The sequence below is a fragment of the Platichthys flesus genome, chromosome 7 (genome assembly GCF_949316205.1).
Source record: "Platichthys flesus chromosome 7, fPlaFle2.1, whole genome shotgun sequence".
Classification (NCBI taxonomy): Eukaryota; Metazoa; Chordata; class Actinopteri; order Pleuronectiformes; family Pleuronectidae; genus Platichthys; species Platichthys flesus.
The window spans coordinates 10,160,346-10,183,915 of NC_084951.1; the positions used below are offsets into that span (position 1 = coordinate 10,160,346).

Here is a 23,570-nt window from a genome sequence, read left to right on the forward strand (position 1 = left end):
TTATGTATTGATACCATCTGGAAAAGAGTGGGTATTACTACTTTAAATAATATCGTCTGAAACGCCTCTTATCATTGTGGGGCGGAACTGTTGTGCTGGGATTAGAGGGGAAGGATTTTCCGGTCGGACTTGGTTGTTGTTACATTTGTCAGAAGAGGAACTGCTCCGGTGAGTGTTTTCTTTATTACATTGAGCTCTGAGATACAGTTGTCTACCCTCACCAACAGACAAGTGGCCATCTTTAGGTGATTCACCCTCGGTGGTGTTCCAGTGTCAGACATTCAAGAGCGAACCTCACAAACACTGTGTTTTAAAGGCCTTGACAGCTAACGTTAGCAGCTCGCGCTAACACCATTCAATAAGCATTCACCGTTGACAGCGAGTTAGCAGGACGGCTACAGAACGGCAGCACACCAACTTCCTCATCGGGGACAGGTCTCCGCGTCCTCTTCATTTCTCTGTCGCTGTTTGTCTGTGGCACAACGGGATGTCTGTGCTGAATGTCTAGAGAATGTAAGCTAGTGTTCACTCGAAGTTAGCTTAGAATAAGCTAGTGCGAAGCTAAGCAGCCCACTATTACGTAATGTCACATCAATGAGAAAGTATATTCAGTTTATTTGTGGCAGAGCTGCCTCACAGATCAGCGGCGGACATGATCCAACACCCCTGGTCGAGAAGAAAACAGCCGGGTTCAACATTTCTAGCTTGAGTTACAGTCTGCAGCCTGAGATTGTTGTTGCTCATCTTATCTTAGCTTATTTCCTTATACCCTCAATGTTATCATACAAACACTGAAACCCTCCTTTATCGTCTCTTGTTGTGTTTGCTAGCAGGTAGTTGTGCAGGAATTCTGCATGGCAACATTTCATTTGATTGTAATGTTTATTCGATAGGGATCAATACAACACATAGCAAATTGCAGAGAACAACCCAATGCAAAGCAGTGCAGCATTTGTAGTATTTGCCTATGACACATTACACATGAGACATTCGCATGATTCAAAGTCAGTCAACTTTATTGTCCATTCGTGCCATATGTACAGCTTAGGACACACAGGATTGAAATGCAGTGTCCCCACTGAATACATAAAAGTACACAATGCATAATGTACACAATAAGTAAGTAATTAAGTACCCCCCCCCCCCCCCTCAAATGACTTTAACATTAATTAGCTTGTAAGAATTCATTGAATTCTTAAATTCAATCCATGAATCCAGAACTTTACTGAAATGTGATTAGGTTCCCTTAATTTTGAAATATAACAATAATGGAACCTGGAAGATATTTCCTGGTTCAAAGTGGGAAACATTTTTACCTGTCGATTAAAACTGGTATCAAATAGGTACTGGTCCATTACTGACAATTTTCAATTGATACTTATCACTTGTGAACAGTGGCACATGTCAGCATCCTCTTGTCAAGCTGCAGAACACAATCATTAAAGCATTATTAAATGTGGATTTAAATAGCAGAACTTAATCTTTAACATCTTCTCTTTCTTCCCCAGCAGGTGGAGGGATGAGTCTCTCCCCTGTGATTGGCACAGAAGTGCCAGAAACAGCTAATGGGGTTGTGATACCTGTTGTTTCAGAGAACGGCCCTCATGTCTCTGTGAAGTGTGGAGGAAGCAGGGCGCCCTGTTCTGGGGAGGGATCAGAGGACGGCTCCCTCGGACACACAGAGAGCACTTTAAATGTGGAAAACAGAGTTTACGATGGCGAAGATCACCTGGATACAGAGAAGGTCATTAACGAGAGGACCTCTAGCTTATCATTGCACACAGACCCCTCTCTCTCCACTGACACATGCACAGGATACTCAGAATCGGTATCCATTGTCAGAGACATTCCTGAGGCCTCCAGCACTGCAGAGCCTCCTGGTGCAGCTCTGCTGTGGGACTCAGCACAGACCAAAGACTCATCTCAGCGTGAAGCCCTCATCTCCCTGGACAGACAGCTGACAGAGTCAGAGACTGTGGACGGAAGCACTGACAGCCGAGATGAGGAGGAAGATGGAGAGATGGAGAAACAGGATGAGGAGGAGGATGAGAAGAATGAAAAGAAGTGGAGGAATCCGTATGCAGGGAGAAAACACGTGAGTGGACTGAAGGATTATTTTTCTGACGTGTGTACCATATAGTGGAGAGCATCATGGGAATAAGAACAAACAGTCAACAGTTATTATGAACATGATCTAAACTTAAACCAGTGCAATCAGGGCTTAGCTCCTTTAAATACACTGCTGAGACACTATACTTCACATAAACTAAAGCATCAGCTATGTAGCACATGAGTTTCCGAAAGGACCACTGAGTCTATCTATCTATCTTTCTTTCTATCTATCTATCTTAAACATATAAATCCTCTAACAGACAATTTTCTTTTTAAAAATGGGTAAAAGTGAAAGTGTGGCAAGAAGCTGTCCATCAAATGAAAGGCCTAGATTATAAACAGTGATGATTTTGTCAGTGTGATTAATTAAGCAGTAGTTTAACTTCACTTTTTCCCATCATCTCCCCACCTCATTTTAGTCTTCACAACACTACTCGTCCTCTGCTCCCGGACCTAGCACCACATCCTCTTCCTGTCTCCCACCTCCTATTCTTCCCTCAGATGATGGCCCCTGTCCGCCCCATGTCATGGCCCAGGTGTGGGTTCGCAACGTCCGGGGGATGCAGGATAGCAAGAGCCTGGATGAAATTAGCCAAGCATTTGGAGGTAGAAATCTGTTGGAGTGATCCGTCTTTTCTTTACTTGCTTGAAATGATAACATTTAAAACCAGTAAAACAAGTAGCAGAAACGTAGTGGGAATTGTGACTATATCAATGGGCTTTTCATCTTTTTATGTGCTTAATTAGTATCAGCTTTTATAACCTTATTTAGCTGATGTTTGCGTATTATCCGTAGGCAGTTTGGGGGCCCGGGGAGGGGGCAGAAGTGGCCAATCAGAGGGTCGACGGGCTACAATCTCCTCAGCTCTGGAGCTAGAGGGGACGGTCAGCCAGGATGGAGACCTAACTAACTTCATCACTAAGAACCTGGAGCAGAAGATCAAGATGAGCTCCAAGCCAAGTCTGGACTGCAGTGACTGTGAGTGTGGAGCAGAAACAAACTTCACAAGATTTGTCCAAGACAATTTAAAGGATAATCATAAAAGATAAACTCATGTAAATATGTAATGTATTTCTATACAATGATATAAAAGCTCACAAATACAGAATGGTAAAAAGACAAGTACTTTAACATTATGCAAACATTAAAATAAAGTAGAATTTATACAATAAATAATAAAAAAACATAAAACACTCAAATTAATAATATCTAATAATACTAACTAAAGATTGAGTATAGGCCGTTGTGCAAAGGTGAGACTTCAGTAGGGATTTCCAAGCTGCAGTGGAGTCTCTGGATTTCACACTGAGTGTACTATTTGTGTGTTTCATACTCTGTTGTATTTTATATGTACAAGAAATGTGTGCATACAGCACACGCACTGATACAGAGGTGTGTACACACAATGCTGTGATGCTGCTTTCATGACGGCTGTATGTTTCAGAGTCAGGAGAATGAAAGGGGATGAACTGTCAGTGTATTCCTCTGCAGAGGGAGGTGTCAGACATGGCATTTCAGCAGGTTAATAGCGTCTTTAATAGGCAGCGGTTCTAAAACAGATTCAACTACTCCTCATTCATGCGCTGCTCTGGTCATATCCAAAGCATAAGTAATGGATAATTGATGCACTATATTAAGCAAATGAATGACTTTGACTGTTGGCTCGTGACAAACTGATGGATGTTTGTATGAATCATGGTCAGCTGTTCAGTTTTCACAATGCAGCAGTATTGTCCCGTGAGCCTGATCTCAAAAAGATGTACTTCATTCTCAAGTAGAGCTACATCAGATTCGATCCATTTTGTGTTCATACATTTCTGCTACTGTTTTCAATAAGTGTGTGTGTGTTCTTTGACCTTGATTCATGGTAGCATGCAGAGGCTCTGAAATAATGAATACAGTCAACCACTACAGTGTAAGGAGTGAAAGTTTGATCTCTGTTACAGACTAATTCAAAGACCCAACAGTCCCCTTAAATTCAATCAAGTATGCCTGATTTTGTTTTTCATCAACATCTCTGCATGGTCCCTTGAGAAATTTACAAAAATACTGAAAAGCACCCTTATCTTATTCAATGTTAAAGACAAAAAAAGATGTCTGGATCTGCCCTTAAATTCTGTCCTCTCCAAAATTGTAATGATGCTTTCTTGGCCCACATCCTATACTTTCACCAGGTTTTTGAGAAAATCTGTTCATTAGTTTTTGTGTAACCCTGTGTTAAAAACTGATAATAAAAAACATAGCCATCTTGGTGAAGTTAACGATGGGAGCGTAAAGAAAAAATACATAAATATCAGACTTTTTTCACCATATTTCTGTGAGTGTTCCAGATGACATGCCTGTCTTGCTTTTATTTTCTCTTTGTCCTATTCCTCATTATTTTTTAAACAGCTGTATAGTGCAGTATAATTAAATGTATGCTCAGTGGTTAGAGAAACTACCTGCTCACAGTATCTCAACCAACTTTAACATTTATAGTCATCCCTGGCTGATATTTTTAACCAGATACACATTATATATAAATACTTCCTTAATACCTTGCTCTCTCTGTCTTACTTGTTCCAGGCAGATTTAATTAGCATCAGATTATATTTTTAATGAGACTGCAGAGACTCAAACCCAGAAAATGAAGCTTGATATTTCCCCCCTGAATGTCTCAGACGTGAGGCATGACTTAGAGCATGAATCAAATCCTCTTTGGAAGTTCAGCAGGTTGCCCACGTCCTGCCTGTCCATTAGCAGCCGTCCGTCTTATATAGTTTTCCAGGAGAAAGAAAACAAAGCGCTGCCCTTCATTCAGAGAAAAATCCCCCTGGATTAGAGCGTCAGCAAAACTGGCCACTCAATTTAAACCGAGGAACAGAGTGAGTATGCCCTCAGTCAGTGGCATCTCATTCCCTCTACCTGCTGATTCAATTAGGATGGATGACTTGCAGACTTTGTTTAGACTGCAGGGATTTATTACTAAGGTCCTGCTGCCGCCTAACAAGACTCTTTTTCAGAGATGGAAACTCGTTTCTTTGGCTCACTAGCCATCCGGGCTTTGTGTGTTTCAAGATGTGACGACTTGACGCACAAATGTTCTTTTGGTTAAGTGCCATAGTTAGTTTGAATAGGTACTGGCAGTCTTTTTTTAAGAGCAGGTGTTTCTTCAGTGGCAATAATTCTTCTGTTGGTCTGGTGTAAAATATGTTTGTTGTCTGTCAATAAGTTAGCCAACAGAAAATTAATCACCAAATGAATTGTTATTTTTCATTAGTTGAGCAGAAATGCAAACGTTGGCTCGTTCCAGCTTCTCAAATGAGACGATTTGCTGGTTTAGTCTGTTTTAAATCCTTAGAAATTAAATATCGCTCACAGTTTGTAATTCATTTATTTTTTTTACTTAATAAGCTCTTGTGAAGAGCCTTTAACTATTTTCTTTTACAATTCATACATTGACTGTAAACAAACAAACCGAAGGAATAATCAGTTTAATTGAACAATTAGTTGCAGCCCTATTATTGTATATGATTCACCAAATGTTATCATTATTTCTTCCCAGCGGACTGTTCTGGGCCAATCTACCGAAGCCGTGGGTTGTCACGGAGACCAGCAGATATCCCACCCATTGATCCCACTGTCCTATTGGACCTTCAGAGACACACACAGGAAGTGGCCCACAGTGTGGAGATGATGATGCGCAGCCTCAATGGAACCATCCAGAACGTGAGTATCCAAATGAGACATTTCATTGTACAGATTGAATTTACCTTCCTAAATGCTATATTTGATGTAAACACACAACTGTCTCTCACGCACAAACTCATATACCTTCTTGTCTCACACACACACACACACACACACAGTTATTATTCTCAGCCTCACATGCATATTTTTCTTTTGTCTTGTTTCTGTGTAACTGATTGATTCTGTCCATCTGTCTGTCCATCCAGATGACAGCTCTGAGTGTGGGCTACATCCAGACCTACAGAGACTCAGTTGATAGCCTGGGAGAGTCTGTGGACATGAGTATAAAGGTGACACATAGTCAGCAAAGCACGTTGGCACTGTTTTAATTCAAATATCTCAGATTCCTACATCAGGCCACAGTGGGCAACCCAATTATAGCTTTTTATTGTTGTCATGTGGGAAATAAAAAATTCTCCTCCCACTGTCCATCAGTCGCTTTGTTGACAACACTAATCAATAAAAGGTTGTGCTTGATTCCCTCTCAGGGCTTTATTAACGGTGTTGTCAATAACGTGATTACAAGTAGTGGACTATGTGTGGGATTCTTCGTTTTCTTTCTGACCCGACAGTTATTGATCGTAGACTCTAATCATTGGTGTTAAAGAACTTTTTTGAACTTACAATTCCTGTCATGTTCTGGTAGTTTTATTCTCTTCTGCTGTGGCAGAGGTTACAGCTTTTTCATTGTGTGTCTATTATATGTGCTCACACAGGGTATGTACACGCTGATGGCTCGCTGCGAGGAGCTGGATCGTTCCATGCAGCCTATACACACCCTGGCCGCGCAGATCCGTGACATCAAACGCACACTGGACGCTCTGGAGACGATTTGCAAGTAACCCGCACAGCTGGGTTGAAAACACGTCCCAGCTGCAAAGATCCATCATCAAGCACATCCTGAACAAGGCTGTCTGCAAGTCACTCTGCCCATCTGCAGGTACCACACACATACTGCGGTGAAGATTAAGTGCACCACTGGAGTCCTTGAGCCACTGTTACCAGGCATGCTGGATGATTGGCGCTCATATTCCCACGCTTGTTCATTGTTCCAGGTGGCCATGTTTGTGTTGTGCGATCTCAAATGAATCGCGCCTGATTTGCTCTCGGGTTGCTTTTTTTCCCATTTTTTTTAAAGCAACCTCACCAGATAAAATCTCGAAGATTAACCATTTTTGGAGACACTTGGCCAAGTGCCCTGAAAACACATACCCAGACCCACACAAAGGTGTGGGAGTAGACGCCCGCTGTTCCCACTCTACAGCAGGAAGTGTGTCGTTATCCGTCCAGCCCAATTGGTTCAGATTGCACTATCCTCTCCTCTCCACATGAGGGCGATGTTCCTCTCTCGGTGTCTTGTGCTATGAGGAGGGACCAGTACAAACTGCTCAGAAGACAGTGACTTTTGCACAGGAACAGAAAGTCAGGTTTTTAATCTTATGCAACAAAGATTAGATTCTTTCATTGGGGAATAAATGAATTGAGCGAAGCATCACATCTTTCTGTCGGTCTGTCTGCCTTTTTTTTTTTTTTTTTATTTATTCTGTTTTCAAGTGCATGCTTTTCCCAAAAATAAAGCAGTACTTCTGTTTATCACTGACTCTGGTAGATTTTTCCACTGGTGGCCACTGAGCAGCTCCACTGGAGCATTTGGGGTTTAACTGCTGCTTGAGGCTGTTTGTCAGGAGTAATGAGACAGAGAGTGAGACTGACAGCTTTTCCCCCTCAGATTCTCTCAGACTGTCCATCAATTCAACAAAAAAAAAAACACCATTTAAATTACACAGCTGCTTCTCTAATTTGTTTGGTTAGCACCATGAAACATTTGGGCTGAAATCTCACTTCATTGTCAGTGCAATCTAAGAACTTATTGAGACCCTAACCAGAAAAATGTATCTTTTCACAGTGGCTTTAAATATTTGAAATTCAGAACTTATTAAAGTGTTTACACTTTAATAAACACTTTATTAATTGAGTCAATTTAAAAGAAATAAAATATGCATTCAGGCTGCTGCACACTAGAGGATTATCAGGCTGTTTTTAGACCCGCTTTGCACCTTCAGACAATCGTGGTGGCGTTTCCGACTGGAAGTCACTCTGTGCCGATTATCTGCCCAAGTAATCCTGAAGTGTGGGGGGTTTATAAAATATCTTAATGCTACCAACTGAGTCGAAGCCTTCCTGATCTCGAATCGGATCCGGCAGAAACCTGCAATAGTGAGAGTATTTTGGGCTGCAAAACAGAATACATGACATCAGTGTACCTCCAGCTTTTGTCAAGTTTAGTCACGCGAGAGTTCCACACTCCAGTTCAGATGGTGTCAGTAATGCACTTAGCAGTTTTTGCAAACCGCCATAAAGAAAACTGAATAAGATATTCACATTTTCTCTGAGATTCCAAGTCTCTGGACTCTCCACTGTGAAATCGTTTCCAACAAAAGGCAAGTGTGTGCTCTGACGTTCTGGCCAAATCGTCCAGTGCGTGCGTGCTCTGAAGATTATAAGATTAAAAATCTGTTTAATCTGTCATTATGTCTGTGGTCTCCTACTTTTTTTTTAAAAAGAGTTGAAAAACAGGCCTTATCAGAGATCAATTTCCGATCAATCCTTTCAATTCTATTTGATGAATGATTGCCGGCACATTGCCAGCCCGTGACTGAATTAGCTGCTAATCTTCAACCGTTGGTTCTGCATTGACATGTGTATTGAAATTTGGGAAGTTTGTTCATTACACTCTGCTTGCTTTAATGTTGTCTTCTGACTGTACTGAACAGCCAAACAAGCGAGTTCAGGTTTTCTTTAACTTCAAAATGAAAAAGATGGAACAGAGGAGAGTTAAACACGGGGGCTATTGCTGGATGAAGTCGGGACTCAGCCTTTGGATCTGAACTAACGTGGACTCACTTCACATAAAATCAAGTTGGTAAGTGAGTATGTATCAAGAGTCACTGAATGGCAGCAATGTCTCCTGCTGAACCGACTAAAGCCATGTGCGCTCGTTGAAAATTCTTCTTGATTTAATGAAGAGACTGTGGTACTTCTGTCGTTGCACTGGAAGGTAGACATTTAGTAAATCCTAGTTTGTGTACTAGATCAATTTACGTGTACCTATTACTGATGGCAGGCAGGATGTAATTTGGCTTGAGTTGTGTTAAAGGTGTTGTGTGATAGCTTCCTTTTTTGGAACACTTCAGAACTTTTGAATATTTACAAAATGGTGCACTAGAGCAGGAAGTGTAAGTCAATTTTATTCCTGGACATAATTCTGATGCCTAAATCTACTATAAATGAACATCTTTTCAAAGGGACAAATTTGGAAGTGGAGCTCTTAGCAGCAACATCATCGAAAGTGTTTCTACATGCAGCTCTGCACCTTTTTAATGTGTGTTCACTACTGTGGTTAAAGATCAGGTTGTAGGCTACACAGGAAGCTCAGATTGCATGAAGTGTAACATTTCCTCAAAGTCCCCTGAAAATTGTCAGGGGAGAATTGAAAGAGAGGGGGAAGCATCGTTAAAAAGCTCATATTAAAGTTTATAATCGCCCTGATTCCCTGAAGATACTGAAATTAACTCACACACGTCCAAGGCTGTAAGGATGAACTGATCTTTTTCAGATGAAGGTAAAACTGTTGAAATCTCAGCATCTTGGAAGAAAGGATCCTCAACATGGGAGATGAGAGGAAATTTCACTTTCTGGTTCACAATATATATTAATGTATGATTTCATGGATTTTCTGTTGTACATTCGGACACACCCTTGTACATATGATCTCTTTCTGTTACTAAAAATGATTTAGATACCCTTCGTCTTGAGTGTATATTTTAATGAAAAATAACAAATAAATTTACATGAGCTCCAAAAACAAACATTTGAGTCTTTTGTACAATATTCTGCCTCAGGGAGCACTGCAGGATGTGGGTGAGAAAGAAAATAGATATAAACAACACAGACTTATAAAAATATATTTACATAAATAATGCTGATTTATTTTGTGTGTATTTCTTTATTTCCTCAGAGGTATGTCCTTCGAAAGAACAGATACTGCATTCTTAGCCATTAGCCAACATCATACAGTACGTAAAGGAGCCTTCATTTCTTGCTGGTGGGACTCAGACACTTTGACTTACCTTTGTAAGAAGAGCACCAGTGTCACTGATAGCATTACTGATGGGTGTTTGCTGTTAAAATGCCCCAGTAAGCCGTGACAGTGAGCCAGCGTGCCCAGCACCAGCTCTCTGAACCGCAAGCAGCTAAATGGAATCCAGCCATTTTTCATTTCATTGTTTACGTCTGTGCTTTTCCGACTGTGTCATTTCAGAGAGGACTGTGTTGAATGGTGCCAGACATCTCCGATCATTTGCGCTGCAGCTCAGCACATATGTCTCTCACAGTCATTTATCTTATAGTGATAAATTACACCAATGGGTGATTGTGAGAATATGAAATACTTCTACTGGGCGTAACTTTTGTGTAAATACGCCAAAATTTACACAAATTCTCTTTGATTGAAATCTCATTTAGAGATCTGTCTATACATGTTTAACTCTAGATTAAAGCACAAATGAAAAATATTTGCAACAGCTCCTCAAGGTCAATCAGGTACGTCAGTTCACCCAAATTCCAAACAAATGCAGTCAGTTACCATTTACCTTGTGTGTTTGTATGTGTTCACCTGCGTCAGATCTTTTGTTGGTTTATTGGTCAGCAGGATTACACAAAAACTACTCATGTTTACGACAAAGATGTGGAGGAATGGTTGTAGATTTAGATCTTTTATCTGCATATACACATATACATATACACCCATCATTTATAGTAGGTATGTGCTCACTGAGTACCATTCTAGTTTTATTTTATCCAGTTTTAATCTGTTTTTTGAGATTTCGCTGAAACTTCAGTAATGAGTAATGATTAAAGAATTGAAAAGGAATTTATGAATAGTCTGTGTTAATCTGGATCATTTACACTCTTTGTTGTCAATGGTTTTGATCTTAAATGAATAACTTTCAGAGAAATGGTCCTTGTGAAATGTGGATTTGTAAATGATGGCCTTATGATGAATAACTCGTTTCCACATAAGGGCACTAAAAAGTAAAGTTACAGTTTTACAGACTGTTTTCATGTATTTTTTGTTGGGAGGCTGTTGTTTTGACATGACAATTATAATCATAATAAAAATAATAATGATCTGGAACGTTGATTCTCCTTTCAGGAAAAAAAAAAAGGTTTAAAATGCAGCCGGTATTTATACCACTGTCTCTTGGCACATCCAGTGATAAGGACTGGACATAATGTTTTTTACTTTGATCTCCTAAGTTCATGTTCAGCTACAAGCAGCTCATCTGCAGCAAAGCAGGGATTCAGTGTCTTGCTCAAGGGCACTTAAGAAGGGCTGATATAGCCCAGACCTTCCTGGTGAAGGCAGGTTTTATTTCACATTTTAGGGTTCCAGGCACAGACGTCCAATTACCAGCAGCAGCAGAACAGTCAGGTGTGGGGCACTCGGGGGATTCGTACCAGCGTCTGTAGGTACCTCCAGTGAAGGCAATGGACTCACAGTATCCACTGAACTGCTCCCTCTTAACTCCGTCACAGGGGCACTTTTCATTGTAGAAGTTCTTGTAGATGCTGTTGTTGATGCAGTTGTAGTTCCCACAACTTCTACAGTGTTTACTTCTACTGTGTTTACTTCCACTGTTCCCCCAAAAGACGTTCCATCTTTGGGGGGCTGTGGATCGGAGACATCTCCGTTTGCTATCTTGTACCACTGGCACTGGAAATCTTTCTTCCATACCTCCGCTGGGTCTGGTTCAGCTGGTTTAGTGTCTGTGTCCGGCTGATCTGTGGCTTTTGCTGCCTCTGCCTGTGGAGATTGATAGAAAAAAACATTAACATTAGCAGAAATGTTGCCTTACATATATCAGAGAAAATAACATAGTTTACAATATCAGTCTGTAAACTGTGGAATAAATAACTTATAGCTACAATTCAAAATGTGATATTCATAGTGTTTTACACTAACATCAAAATTCAGACTTAATATTCAAGGTAAAAACGTATCCATCTCTGTTGTGTCTCAGCTACTGTTTCCTCTCTGCTTCCTTACACTCAGTGAAGATGCTCCTCTTTTATTTTAAATCACGACGAGTTGTCTTTATCTGACTGAAACATATTGTAACATAATCAAAGTTTTTTTTATTGCTTATATGATCCTAAAACTTCAGTTTTGTACATTTTATATAAATGAGAGTATATTTTTTATAATCACCATTAATCGTAGCTTTAAAAATGACCAGATGAATTAACACTTTTCAATAATTAAAAAAAAAAAAAAAAACTCAAACAGAACATTATTTAGCTCATACATAACACACTCAACCTCCTCTGGAGCATTGGATCATGTCATGTCCATGTGTAATGACACAGAGCTGCTTTGATGACATTGCCAAAATGAAACCAAAGACAGAAAGAGTCTGGTTTATATCTGAACGAGGTTAAACAGACCTTTGTCAGCATCTGTGCCTGTGCACAGTTTTAATCATGACTGGGAACAGATCGCTTCATAATCCAGAGTTAACCGTGAAATCAAATCGCAATCTCCCACCTTTTCCGTCACCTTCTCAACTACTTCAGGTGGGGGCTGGAGGTGGATATAGGCGGAGCTTTCTGGCTTTTGACGCACACATCGGCCCTTTCCCTGGCACAGAGAGGCTGAGCAGAGTCGAGTGGCCGCGGTCACGTTGATGGAATACGGTCCCAGGACCTGGCGGACGAACTGTGCCAGGTCCTGGCACTCTCTCTGGGAAACAAGCATGCAGACAGTTTGATTTCAACAGGAAGCAGGGACAGTGGTACAGGCTGATTCCTTAAACACAGTGCGTCTCCTTGTCTTTTTCCTTTTATAGTTTGAAGTACTGAGAGGAATAGAGCATTTGGGAGACATAAGCAGGTTGTGGAAAAAATTTGCACAGACAAATATGTGTTTATATGCTGAAATCTGTGGGGCAAAAAGATAGAGAACTAGATTGGCGCTCAGAAGAACATATTTTCGCCAAGGCCCAGCAGCCCCCCCCTGAATTCAGTTATGCTGCCCACACTTCTAGAGACCAGTCAATATATTTTTAGCAAGATTCAAATATTATTCCATTATTTTCTTTCTATCCCCATGTTCCTTTTCTTGTTTATCTGTTCAGTAGTTTTGGCGAAATCCTGCTGAAAAAAGAAAACCAACGGGCATGTGCAAAAAAAACACAACCTCCTTGTCAGAGGATATTATCACAAAATAAATAATGATAAATGTGCAGGAGTGTGTGGGTTGTGTGTGTGTACCTCTGTTTTAGTCTCATTTCTCTCCCAGATGACAACTCCAGCTGTCCCCAATGCAGCACTTTCTCCTATGGTGTTGACCAGGTCTGTCTGCAGAGAGAAGCATGTGGACGGTTACACACTTTTGTTTTTGTGAGCTTTTCACTTTCAGTTTGAAATAAAGCGATGGAAACGGCATCAACCTGCCAAGCTTTAATTTAAGCAGGTTTACATCAATGTAGAAAGACAGTATATGCCCTATTACATTCATCATATGAAGTCTCAAGTAGTTTGACCACACGTCTACACTTTTTAACGAAACTGCAGAACAAAACTAATGAAAACACACTTCCAGCTAAATTTATTATCCTTTCCACATGTAAAGCCAATACATAATCAGAGCCATGTTACTATGGGAATCTACTTGTTGAAATGTATGGTCCATCTGGATCAAATACTTGATGTGTCAGATATTAAACATCACCTGTGAGAGGAAGGTGTTGGTTGAGGTGTAGACGCTCTTGACCAGTGGAAATACAGGAAGATCAAATGCCGTCCCAGTGAGAGATGATACTCGCAGGGCTTCTCTTACTTGACTGGATGAATAAAGTCTGGCTCCTGAGGTCCCGCCCTAGAAAAGGGGAACATGTTACACAATGAAGTGCTTTCACAGTAGTGAAGTCATATATTTGTCCTGTAGGCGAAATCTCCTTTCATGACTTTTCCCTGTTGACTATTTTCCATCAGTTGCTCATGTTGCCAACCTGCAGCTTCTCCAGAGTGAGGAGCGGGTAGAGGGCGGAGCTTCGTTTCCAGAGCCACAGAAGCTCGTCGTTAAGGGCCATCTCAGCAGCAGGGCACTGGCCGGTGTAATTGGCTAGCATGGTTTGGGCAGGGTCGCCGTTGTAGCAGCTGGGGTAAGGGGAGACACCCCATAATGCTTTGGGCCGTAATCTTTTGGCCTCCCGTAGCGTCTCCATCATTACTGCCTGGGCGGCTGCCTCGAAGTCCACCTGCGACAAGATCGATAAAGATCACCTTTCAGCCCCCTCGGGTATTTGAAATGGACACACCAACATAATTAGTGACTGGTTTTCTCTGGGCCAATGTGACATGATGGAAAGGATCGGAAAGCATGACCGCTTTGTGGCACGAGTGGAGTTGTTGGATAGTTAAAGGAATAGTTTTACATTTTCAGAATGTTTTTTTCATTTTGTTGCCAAGAGTTAGAGGAGGTTGCGATTACGTGACAATTTCTTGCCCTTTCTTGCTGTGTTGGTGTCATAGAAAAAGTGCTGCCCCTCTCTGCACTGTGTGAATGTGTGAATGGCAAAGTAACTGTACTGTGAAGTACTTTGAGTGGTCATCACGGCTATAAATACAGACCATTTACCATTTACTCTTTTCCACCCATGCTTCCTCACCACTTCCTTTCTTCCCTTTTCATGTTTGTCCATCTCTCCCTTTTTTTACTTGCACAATTGTACTTTTCCGTTGTTGCTTTTGTCCCCTCCTCCCCTGAATTCTATTCATCTTACCTGAGACCACTTCTCCACCTCCTCCGGAGTCCAGCCAGGGAAGAAATTCTTCAGCAGGTTCCTCGATGCTTCCAGATACATTATTTGCTTCTCTCTGTTCCTGAACCACTGGGGGGACCACTCTGCCCAGCGTAGCACCCCCAACCCAAGATACCTCGGTGCAGGTAAAGCTGCTTCCAAGTCCTGCTGTGTCTTCTGGAGGTGGTTATCAAGTCGCGTGTGCTGCGGTAGCCCGCCATTAACCGGAGTGTCTTTGTCTACAAAATATGGGTAGTTTCCCAGCATGTCCTCATAAAAGAGAGCCACCCGGCCCTCCTGCTCCATCCCAAAATATCTGGGATCTGTCTTACCAGAGCAGGCAGAGTTGGGGATGCCCCAAAAGATGATGAAAGGCTGGCCAGACAGGAGAGGGAGCCGGGCCGGCTGGGGTGGGCCGGCTATACAGAGGTCTGCAAAGGCAGTGAGCAGCAGGATGAGGACGGGTGCTAAAATCGAAGGCTGGACCTGAGGAATGGTTGATGAAAGTGCTGGAGCGGATATTTGAGTCCTGAGATTGTAAGGTGTCAGTTGTCCTTCTCGCTCTGCGTCCGGACGCGATGGGGGCTCGATCCACGCCATTGGAGCGGCCTCCTCTCAGGCTCTCACCCGTTCAGTCCTTCACAGCCGATCATGTTCCTGTCAAACGGAGAGAAATCACACCATCACGTCTGTAATATGATCATCTTATCTATATGATGTAATACACATGTTCAAAGTTGGAGTTTATTGTGGTTATTTCAAACTTCAACGCATTCAACAAAAAACAACTCCAACACACAAGTGGTGAAGAGATCCGGTCGTTTACATGAACTACACTGTATATTATACACCATACATCAGTCATCCATTAGTTCACTTTAATGTGCGCAATTTTCTCTGGGACTGCCACACAACTAATGAGGACATACAGACCTCACATCGAAGGTGGCACCAGAAAACAACACAATTATGAATGACATAGACAATTACCAAAATAATGATGACGAGCAGAGCGGGGTGAAGGACATAGGCAATTTAGTTTCTAATTACATTTGACAGAGCAACTTGACCACGTTTTGTGCTCGTTATTACTTCCCTAAGAGTTGTTGTGGAAAGCTCAGGGGATGGAAAGGTCTACAATCGAAACAACATTCTTATTTCTTGTTTAGCATCGCCAGAACTCCCCTATGAGTTTAAATATTTACCATGGCTTCTTGGCTTGACGACTGTTAGTCAAAAATATACTGATCTGTTGTGACTGGTCAGTTGAAAACCTGGTTCAAATCTTCTATCACAGAACCTATTTCCTGATATTAACTTGTCTTTCTGTTTTGATTCAGTTTTGTTATATTTGTACAGATCATAGATTTCTCACAGGTTACACGAGGCACATGTCTTGTTGACAGCTGGTGGAGGTATGATTTTATACCCTTGTGTGCAATGGAACAATAAAAGATGCTTAACAATACCGTTAAAATGTAGGATAAAACCACGATACAGCAATACAATGAGCAGTGAAATAAATAGATGATTATTTGATTATCCTTAATAAATATTTTTCCAGTCAGCTTGCTATAGCTTAAGTAGTCAATCTCATATCTGAGTTACACAAAAACCTCAGTAAGTCTTGGATGATTCCCCTCAGACACCAAATTCTACTCTAGCCAACTTATTATCTACACAAATGTTCAATATCTTTCACTGCTGTTTTCTCCATGTTCACACACAGGAAGAGGATCCAACAATCAGGACAGAAACATTGTTCATTAGATGTATAGAAGTGGTAATAAATAATCGGTCCTTTTCATTTGAGGTTCTATAATTTAGCTTTTAATCCTAAAATATGTAGCAGTGGCAGTTTCTCTCTGATAGCTCTCAGTGGAAAATGCTGGTCGGGGAGCATATGTTATAAAAATCTTATTTTATCAGAGGCTTTATACAAGTTCAATAAGTATTTCTACTTCATGCAAGTTGCTTTCCGACTCACACTGTTTCTTTTTAATTAACTTGATGAGTCATTTTTGAATTTCAGCTCAATGCTGTGAGACCGACACATACATGACCCTCTGTTCATTAGGATACTAATAAATACAGTGCTAATAAATTACAGCAGTAGCACTCAGTCCAAACAGCCAGACAAAGACAGCCACACATTCGAGTACAACACTTATGTTCAGTATTAATACATCACTACTTAAAATCTAAAGTTTTTATAGGAATATTTTATTTAACTAAACTACTTTTCATTGACATATTACACGTTTTATTCTGATAGATTTAGCTAAAGGTTCAATTGGACATTAAAATAATACAGCATTGCGTTCAGAAAATAGGATGTTGCTTTCGGAGTTTAAACCAGACAACAATTAATAGACCACCTGCAACTGTTAATGCATCAATAATTTAACACTGAGGCATCAGCAGGAGCAGGAAAACAAACTTTGAAGTGTTTTTCCTGTCATTGTGTGTGTGTGTGTGTGTGTGTGTTCATGAGGCTTTAGTCTGTGTTGTTGAGAGATGATGGGGAAAGAACAAATGCAGTGATAAAAGTACGAAGACTGATGTGGTGCAGATGGAATGAAAAATAATAAAAGTGATGAGAAAAGAAGCTGCATCTCCTACATCTTCTTTTTGAAATCAGATAAAATCACTGAATGGAAAAACCTTTGACAAGTAAGCAGCTTTCTCACTTGCTACTGTGCTGCCAAATACAAAAATGGAAGTATTCTATGAAATGTTTCACTCATGCACATGAAGAAGCCATTACATATAACAGAAATACAGTTATCATTAAAGGGCCTAATAACTAAAAAAGTGATCTGCTCTAGTTAAACATGCAGCAGAAAAAATGAAAACAGGAAGGAGAAGTCTGAGACAACATGACACCACCGCGACAACTGTGACTGTTTTAAAATAGCATGCTCCTGGGTGGCAATTAAGTGTATTTGCTACAATCGAGACAAAACCTTGAATATAACAGGTGACGCAGGAACTGGTGACAGCTCTGACTCTGAGCAGCTAAAAACCGCTCTGACAGTCTGCTCCAATAAATAAAGCTGCTAAATCAATACTTTATATTGCTACGGTAAATTGTTAAGTTGAAATAAACCATATATAATGTCAACAGTTATACAACTTTACAAATATAAACCAGTACTCAACTCATGATAAATTTACAAAATCACATAATAAATAAAACCTGGTCCAACGGCAATAATTTCACACTGAATAATAGTTTCAGTGCTTAATACAGTAAAGTAAACCTACTCCAAACTCTTCATCAATTGTCTCGTCACCACTGGTGCCAGGGACGCCCACCCTGCCTGCTGATTTGGGAAGTAGATACCAGTCGTGAAGGAACTGGTGTCTGATTGGCATTTCGGTAACCAACCCTATTCAAACTAGTCAAATTTTTCAATGAATTGTTTTTCTTGAATCTACAGTTCCTAAAATGTTTGTGGTTTTGGGGAATGGAAATGAGAATTATATAATATGTATATGCCAAAATCCTCTTTTTCCTTAACTCGTATAGATTTCGCAAATCGAACTCTACTGGAGGAATAAACACAATTTTTTATCCTTGTATGTAATTTGATGAAGATGATGATGGAAAGCACTGTCCAATACTCAGTACTGAAATCTGACATATTGTTAGCTACACATAGTTTTCCTATAAATACATCAACTGCTCAGAGATCCTGAGTGATCCTGTTTGGAAGTATCCGTCTTTCTCATGTATCTTCCTTCGCTTACCAAATTATACCTTTTCTGTGTATTTGGTTTATTTATGGTTTGTTTTTTTATTAATACATTGATTTATAATACTTGTGTATAAATAAAACCAAGCTTTTTCAGTTCACTACAGATTAAGCAACACATGTTAACTGATTATAACCCAGTATCAACTCCATTGATTAATGAGTACATTGAATGTGAAATCATTCAGTATAAGTACCTGATACGTTTAACTTCAGCATTTAACAACTTTTACGTTTTCCAATACCCACATCGCAGATTTCTACTTTTTTTAAATTACACAGTAATCCCTCAGATTTCCCCCTCAGGCCTTTTAAGCATGTTCTTATCCACCGTGCCGTCTAGGAACAGTTGTATAAGCTTCTAAATCTCCAACATAATAAGCCACTAATACTAAGGAGGTCAGAGGTCATAGAATGCAGTGTTTCTGTTTCTAAAAAATAAAAGGTCAATGAAAGAGGGAACATGTTTCTTTCTTCTTTTACTGATTTAGAATCTGTTGAATCTGAGATAATATGATTAAATAATTCTTTCAGCATATTTCTGTCTATATCTCTTTTTTCATTATCTTTAAGGAGAATAAAAAACATCAAATTAACTTTGGTCTCAAAAACATTGAGTTAGTGTGACTCTTTTTCACAATGTAGCTGTTGTGAAGAAGTAACATGTGGTAAATATTTATTAAGGGCACACTTATTACCACCTTGATTCCTGCTCTTCCTCTCTTCCTCACAAAATATTTACACGATAACCCGATGGCTGTTATCTAAAGTTTTACGTACAGTGCTTTTAAAGTATATTCGCAGAAACACACAAATAAGAAAATAGATAGAAGTCCTATTTTTCTTCTCTTCCACCATTCACCCAATATGATACAGTATTTGTCTACAAGCAGGATCGGGGAACCATCCTTTCATTTTTTCATCACCTGCTTTCAACAGTGTTCTTAATCTGATCTCTATCTGTTACCTTTTTCATTCCAATAGCTGTAATCTCATCATACTGTATGTAATCCTGCATTCACTGGTAGTAGTGAATGGGAACCGTGATATGTGGATAATCTGGTCAGACTAAGCTGCTGGTCTGTGTTTACTCTTCTGTCTGGGCACAGGCTGATCCTGAGCCCAACGCCTCCACAGCAAAGAATAAAACACCCCGCCCTCTGGTTACATGTCAACGATTACGTAGATCTAATGAGTCAGCCTGTATGTTACATAGAGGTTAAGAAATATCTGACTTTTTATTATGATATTTACTAAATATATTGATTATTAATGTCCCTCAGCAAAAGATGGAATTGATGAATTTGGAAACACTGCATCACTTTTCCCACAGTTCATTTGTCTGCTCCTCGCCCATAATCGCCACCACGCTGAGCCGAGGACACAAAGAAATCTCTGTTTTCAGCCTGCGGGGACTCGGATTGGAAGAAGTCACCATCAGACAGCTTTTAAATATCTTATTTTGCACTTGAGGAGAAAATTATTTGTGAAAAAAAAAAAAAAGCTTAAATGTAAACATTGAGGCTCTTCAATCAAATATAAGCTGCAGAATCACTGTTCCTTTCAATGTTTGACAATGAGCACTAAACATCGACCACAGTGTCGAGCAACGGGTCTCTTATTCTCTTGTCGTGTATCCGGAGACACTCTTTTTTAAAGTCTTTGCTGCCGGTTTGTTTTGTTTTCAGTTATCGACACTTCGGAGACTGATGCCTCCTGATTGTGGTTAGATTAAAGTGCTGCTCTGCCTCCTCGTGTTCCCTCACCGTGCTGCTGCTCAATGAAGCGGGAGGAAACGGTGGTAGGATCCAATCAGTGAAATCAGCAGAGATTAGGGTGATACATGCGTCACTCCCATCTGATGCCCAGAAAAGAACCAGTGCAGTCGATCTACTGCAAAGCACCGCTCAGGCTCAACAGTGGTTTCAGTTTTTTTCCGGTGTTATACAACACTCGCTCGGGGAAAAGAAATCCTCAAACTTCAGAACACACGTTACTCTACTTAGTGTTTTGTCATCATCTGACAAAGTTGTGGATGTTTTTGCTTGTGTCTGCATCATACAATACCTTGAGCAGGGTCATAACAGTATACATAGTGTAAGCACGTATTATTTTATGGTGGTTACTTGTGTTTGGTTTGAAGACTGTTGCCAAGTGGTCAAGACCATAAATAACTACAAGAGTCCCATTTCATTTGATCTCTCTCTCTCTCCACGTCATCCCTCTTTCTCTCCCTCTCTCTTATTTTCTGTTAACATCTACTGAGGTTGTCAATAAAGCCTTAGACATGCAGGTGAATTTCCCTGCAGTGACTGACATTAAAACACAACAGCTGTACTTTTTAAACCAAAGTCAATGACAGTGTCAGATGCTGGTCGAGTCACCTTCATTTCATAGTCCCCTCTTTTGTTGCTCTCAGAAAAGGTGCTGGGACTTTTCATGGCCTCCAGTGATGGAGTCCAAATTGTTTTCTGGTGACCCTCTGACCTTTCCTGCTCTGTCTGTGGCATCATCCGCTCTCTCCTCACAGAGCAAAGCCCTTTTCATCTAACACATTGTGTGTGTACTGAGATCTAACAAGTAATCATCAATACATCCTGAAATGAAACATTGGCTCTAAGATGAGATACAATATACAGGATAAACGATGCAGTACAAAATGTAATTTAGTATCATATTGTTTAAATTATATTTTATCCAATTAAATAAAACACCTCAAAAAGTCAAAACCCACTGATGCTTTTCATTATATATATATATATTTAAAATGCCACAGTAGTGTCAATGAATTGCATCACACATGTTGCTTTCAGTAATACAGATATTGCATCTGCAGTTATTCAAACCTATTGCTGTGTTGCGTGAAATGAAGTTTCCCGCACAAAACATCTTCCACACGCCAGCTCATTCCCACCTGTAATACTCAAGTGTTTCGGTCACATCCGCAAATTTAGTGAATCCCAGTTTCCTGCTGTTTCAGAACCACAAGGCTACAGAAATATGTGTAGATTTGCTGATGTAGTTGTGTACATCTCTCTATTAGTGATGAAATATGTAAATGTTCATGTCAAAATGTTCAACAGTTTATACACTGACACTGCTATGCGAAAATTTGTTATTGTTAGATACCACTATTAATTTTCCACTCCGACATTTCTATGTCGTGTTTATCTTCATATAGAAACAGTTTCTTGATACATTTTCAAGACATTTCTATTTTAGCTGTTCTTTTTGGGTAGTTTTGCTGCCTGGAAACAGTCAAAAGTATAATTTACACAATGGTGTAGAAAAGCGATTTCCTTTTGAAAATAAATGTATTTTTCTTTTGCCTTCTCTGAGCTGTAGTGTGGCCAGGTTGGTATAGTTTTGTAATCGGAGGTTATGCAGAAGCTACAACTTCAGCCTCTCCAATGCACTTTCTATTAAACATACTAAACACATTTTTTCTGACGACGAGGTTTAGTTAATATCAACTTGAACCTTTTTTCTCATGTTAAAAAACAAATCTCCACATCTCACAGTCACGGTCATTCAAACGGAAAATGTTGCATCATGCAAATTGAATTAAATTGTATTAAATTAAACCTAATCAAAAATGCTAGAGCCCTTAAACTGGACAAATGTTGATCGGAAGCCAGACCAAGTCATCAGGACCAGTGAAACTTACCGAGGCCGGAGTTGTTCCTGTATCTACTCCTCACAGTCTGGACGCCGTCAGACTCTCTGCTCCTGACATCAAGATGTTTAATTCCTCTGTCTTTTGATTTACTCTTCACTCGTCCATGAAGGAAATTCAAGCGATCCTGTTGGATTTGCGAGGGCATAGATAAGCTTTGCATGTGTAACATGCAGCGAACAGGAGCCTGACATCCGGAAGAGAGAGATCGAGAAGGGAGGGAGGAGGGAGGTGTGGAGACAGAAATAGACAAGAGAATTAGAAAGAGAGATAAAATGTGACAAAGGAGAGAAAGAAAGGGAGGAGGAATGAGAAAAAAAGACAGAAAAGCTGCAAAAAGTTAAGTAAAAAAACTAAGATGAGGTAGAGGAGGCGAGGAGTCTGTGTTGGAGATAGAGAGATGGGTGGGCAGGTGTGTGTGATTGTGTGTGTGTGACCTCTCCTTCACAGCCAGGCTAAGCTTACTTACCAAGAGAAGGTAAGCAGGGTCAGTGTCGCCCCCGCCAGCTCACATGACCAACGACACTGGCCATAATACCATAATCCTCTTCTCTACTGCTGCCGCTCTTGGCTAAACAAACACCCGAGCTGTGGAGGATCACACCTGTCTCCCTCCACCTCTCCCCCCGCCCGATCACACTCACTTCCTTCCACTTCTTCATCTTTTTGTTGACTTCTCATCCTCCTCTTCCACTCTGTCACATACCCTCCCTCATCTGTTGGTTTTTTTAATCATCTGTGTACATTTTCATTTCTTTGACTTTCCTCCTCCTTCTCCTCCCCCTCCAGCTCCTTTCTTCCCTCCTAAATCCCTCGCTCCCTAATCTCTTTTCTTCAACAGTTGACCATGTTGTTTTTCGTTGACCTTTCTTTCATAGATTCAGCCGCCACACAAAAAAAAACACCAGCATTGTCTGGGCTTGTGTGACACAGCAATACACCAATGCTCTCTCTTTCTCCATTTCTTTTCTTTTTCTGCTGTTTATTTTACTCTCATGCACCTGTGCTTTGTTCCGGGTCTCATTCGTGTTTAATCATGAATATGTTTTTCCTGCTTTAGAGGGGAAAACCTTTTCGTCCTTCATCTCATCCTGTATAAGCTTTTTTCCCCACTTTTCCATCACATTTAAAGTATTAACTTTGCTGTTTTTATTTGGGTGGATTCCTTTTTAATGAGGAACATCATCACCATCCATTTTGCCCTTGAGCATCATTCAATGGGATGCCAAAAACATATTCATACATTATTTTCAAGCCTCTGGAGAACACTCTGGTTCCTCACCAAAATCTGTTCAATTCACACTAGACAAAAAGTCAAGTGCCTCACCAGCCCCCCCATGTGGCTGTCTATGTTTTTAACGGACAGTAATTAAAGAAGTAAATTTGATCTGTGTAGTGCACTGCAGTAAAGGTAAGGGGATCAACTACAT

The 23,570-nt window shown here is 40.4% G+C and overlaps 2 protein-coding genes across 4 annotated transcripts; one reads left to right on the plus strand and one right to left on the minus strand.

The window, feature by feature from the left end:
• The first annotated feature begins 118 nt into the window (after positions 1-118).
• On the plus strand, positions 119-8,369 carry borcs6 (BLOC-1 related complex subunit 6). Of its 3 annotated transcripts, none has more exons than XM_062392178.1 (7): positions 119-168; positions 1,509-2,095; positions 2,532-2,718; positions 2,909-3,091; positions 5,658-5,821; positions 6,049-6,132; positions 6,559-8,369. In XM_062392178.1, exons 2-7 carry the CDS (start codon positions 1,520-1,522, stop codon positions 6,682-6,684), a joined length of 1,320 nt encoding a protein of 439 aa, XP_062248162.1. In that variant the 5' UTR covers positions 119-168; positions 1,509-1,519; the 3' UTR covers positions 6,685-8,369. The 3 variants fall into 3 exon arrangements, with proteins under 3 accessions (XP_062248162.1, XP_062248164.1, XP_062248163.1); XM_062392179.1 differs by having other exon boundaries at positions 147-168; positions 1,512-2,095; XM_062392180.1 differs by lacking the exon at positions 2,909-3,091.
• Positions 8,370-10,853: 2,484 nt separating this feature from the next.
• On the minus strand, positions 10,854-15,377 carry si:dkey-72l14.3 (Glyco_hydro_56 domain-containing protein). Its single transcript, XM_062392176.1, has 6 exons — positions 14,689-15,377; positions 13,915-14,163; positions 13,635-13,781; positions 13,175-13,261; positions 12,450-12,644; positions 10,854-11,708 (listed from the first exon to the last, which is right to left on the minus strand). Exons 1-6 carry the CDS (start codon positions 15,304-15,306, stop codon positions 11,286-11,288), a joined length of 1,719 nt encoding a protein of 572 aa, XP_062248160.1. The 5' UTR covers positions 15,307-15,377; the 3' UTR covers positions 10,854-11,285.
• Between the last annotated feature and the right edge of the window lie 8,193 nt (positions 15,378-23,570).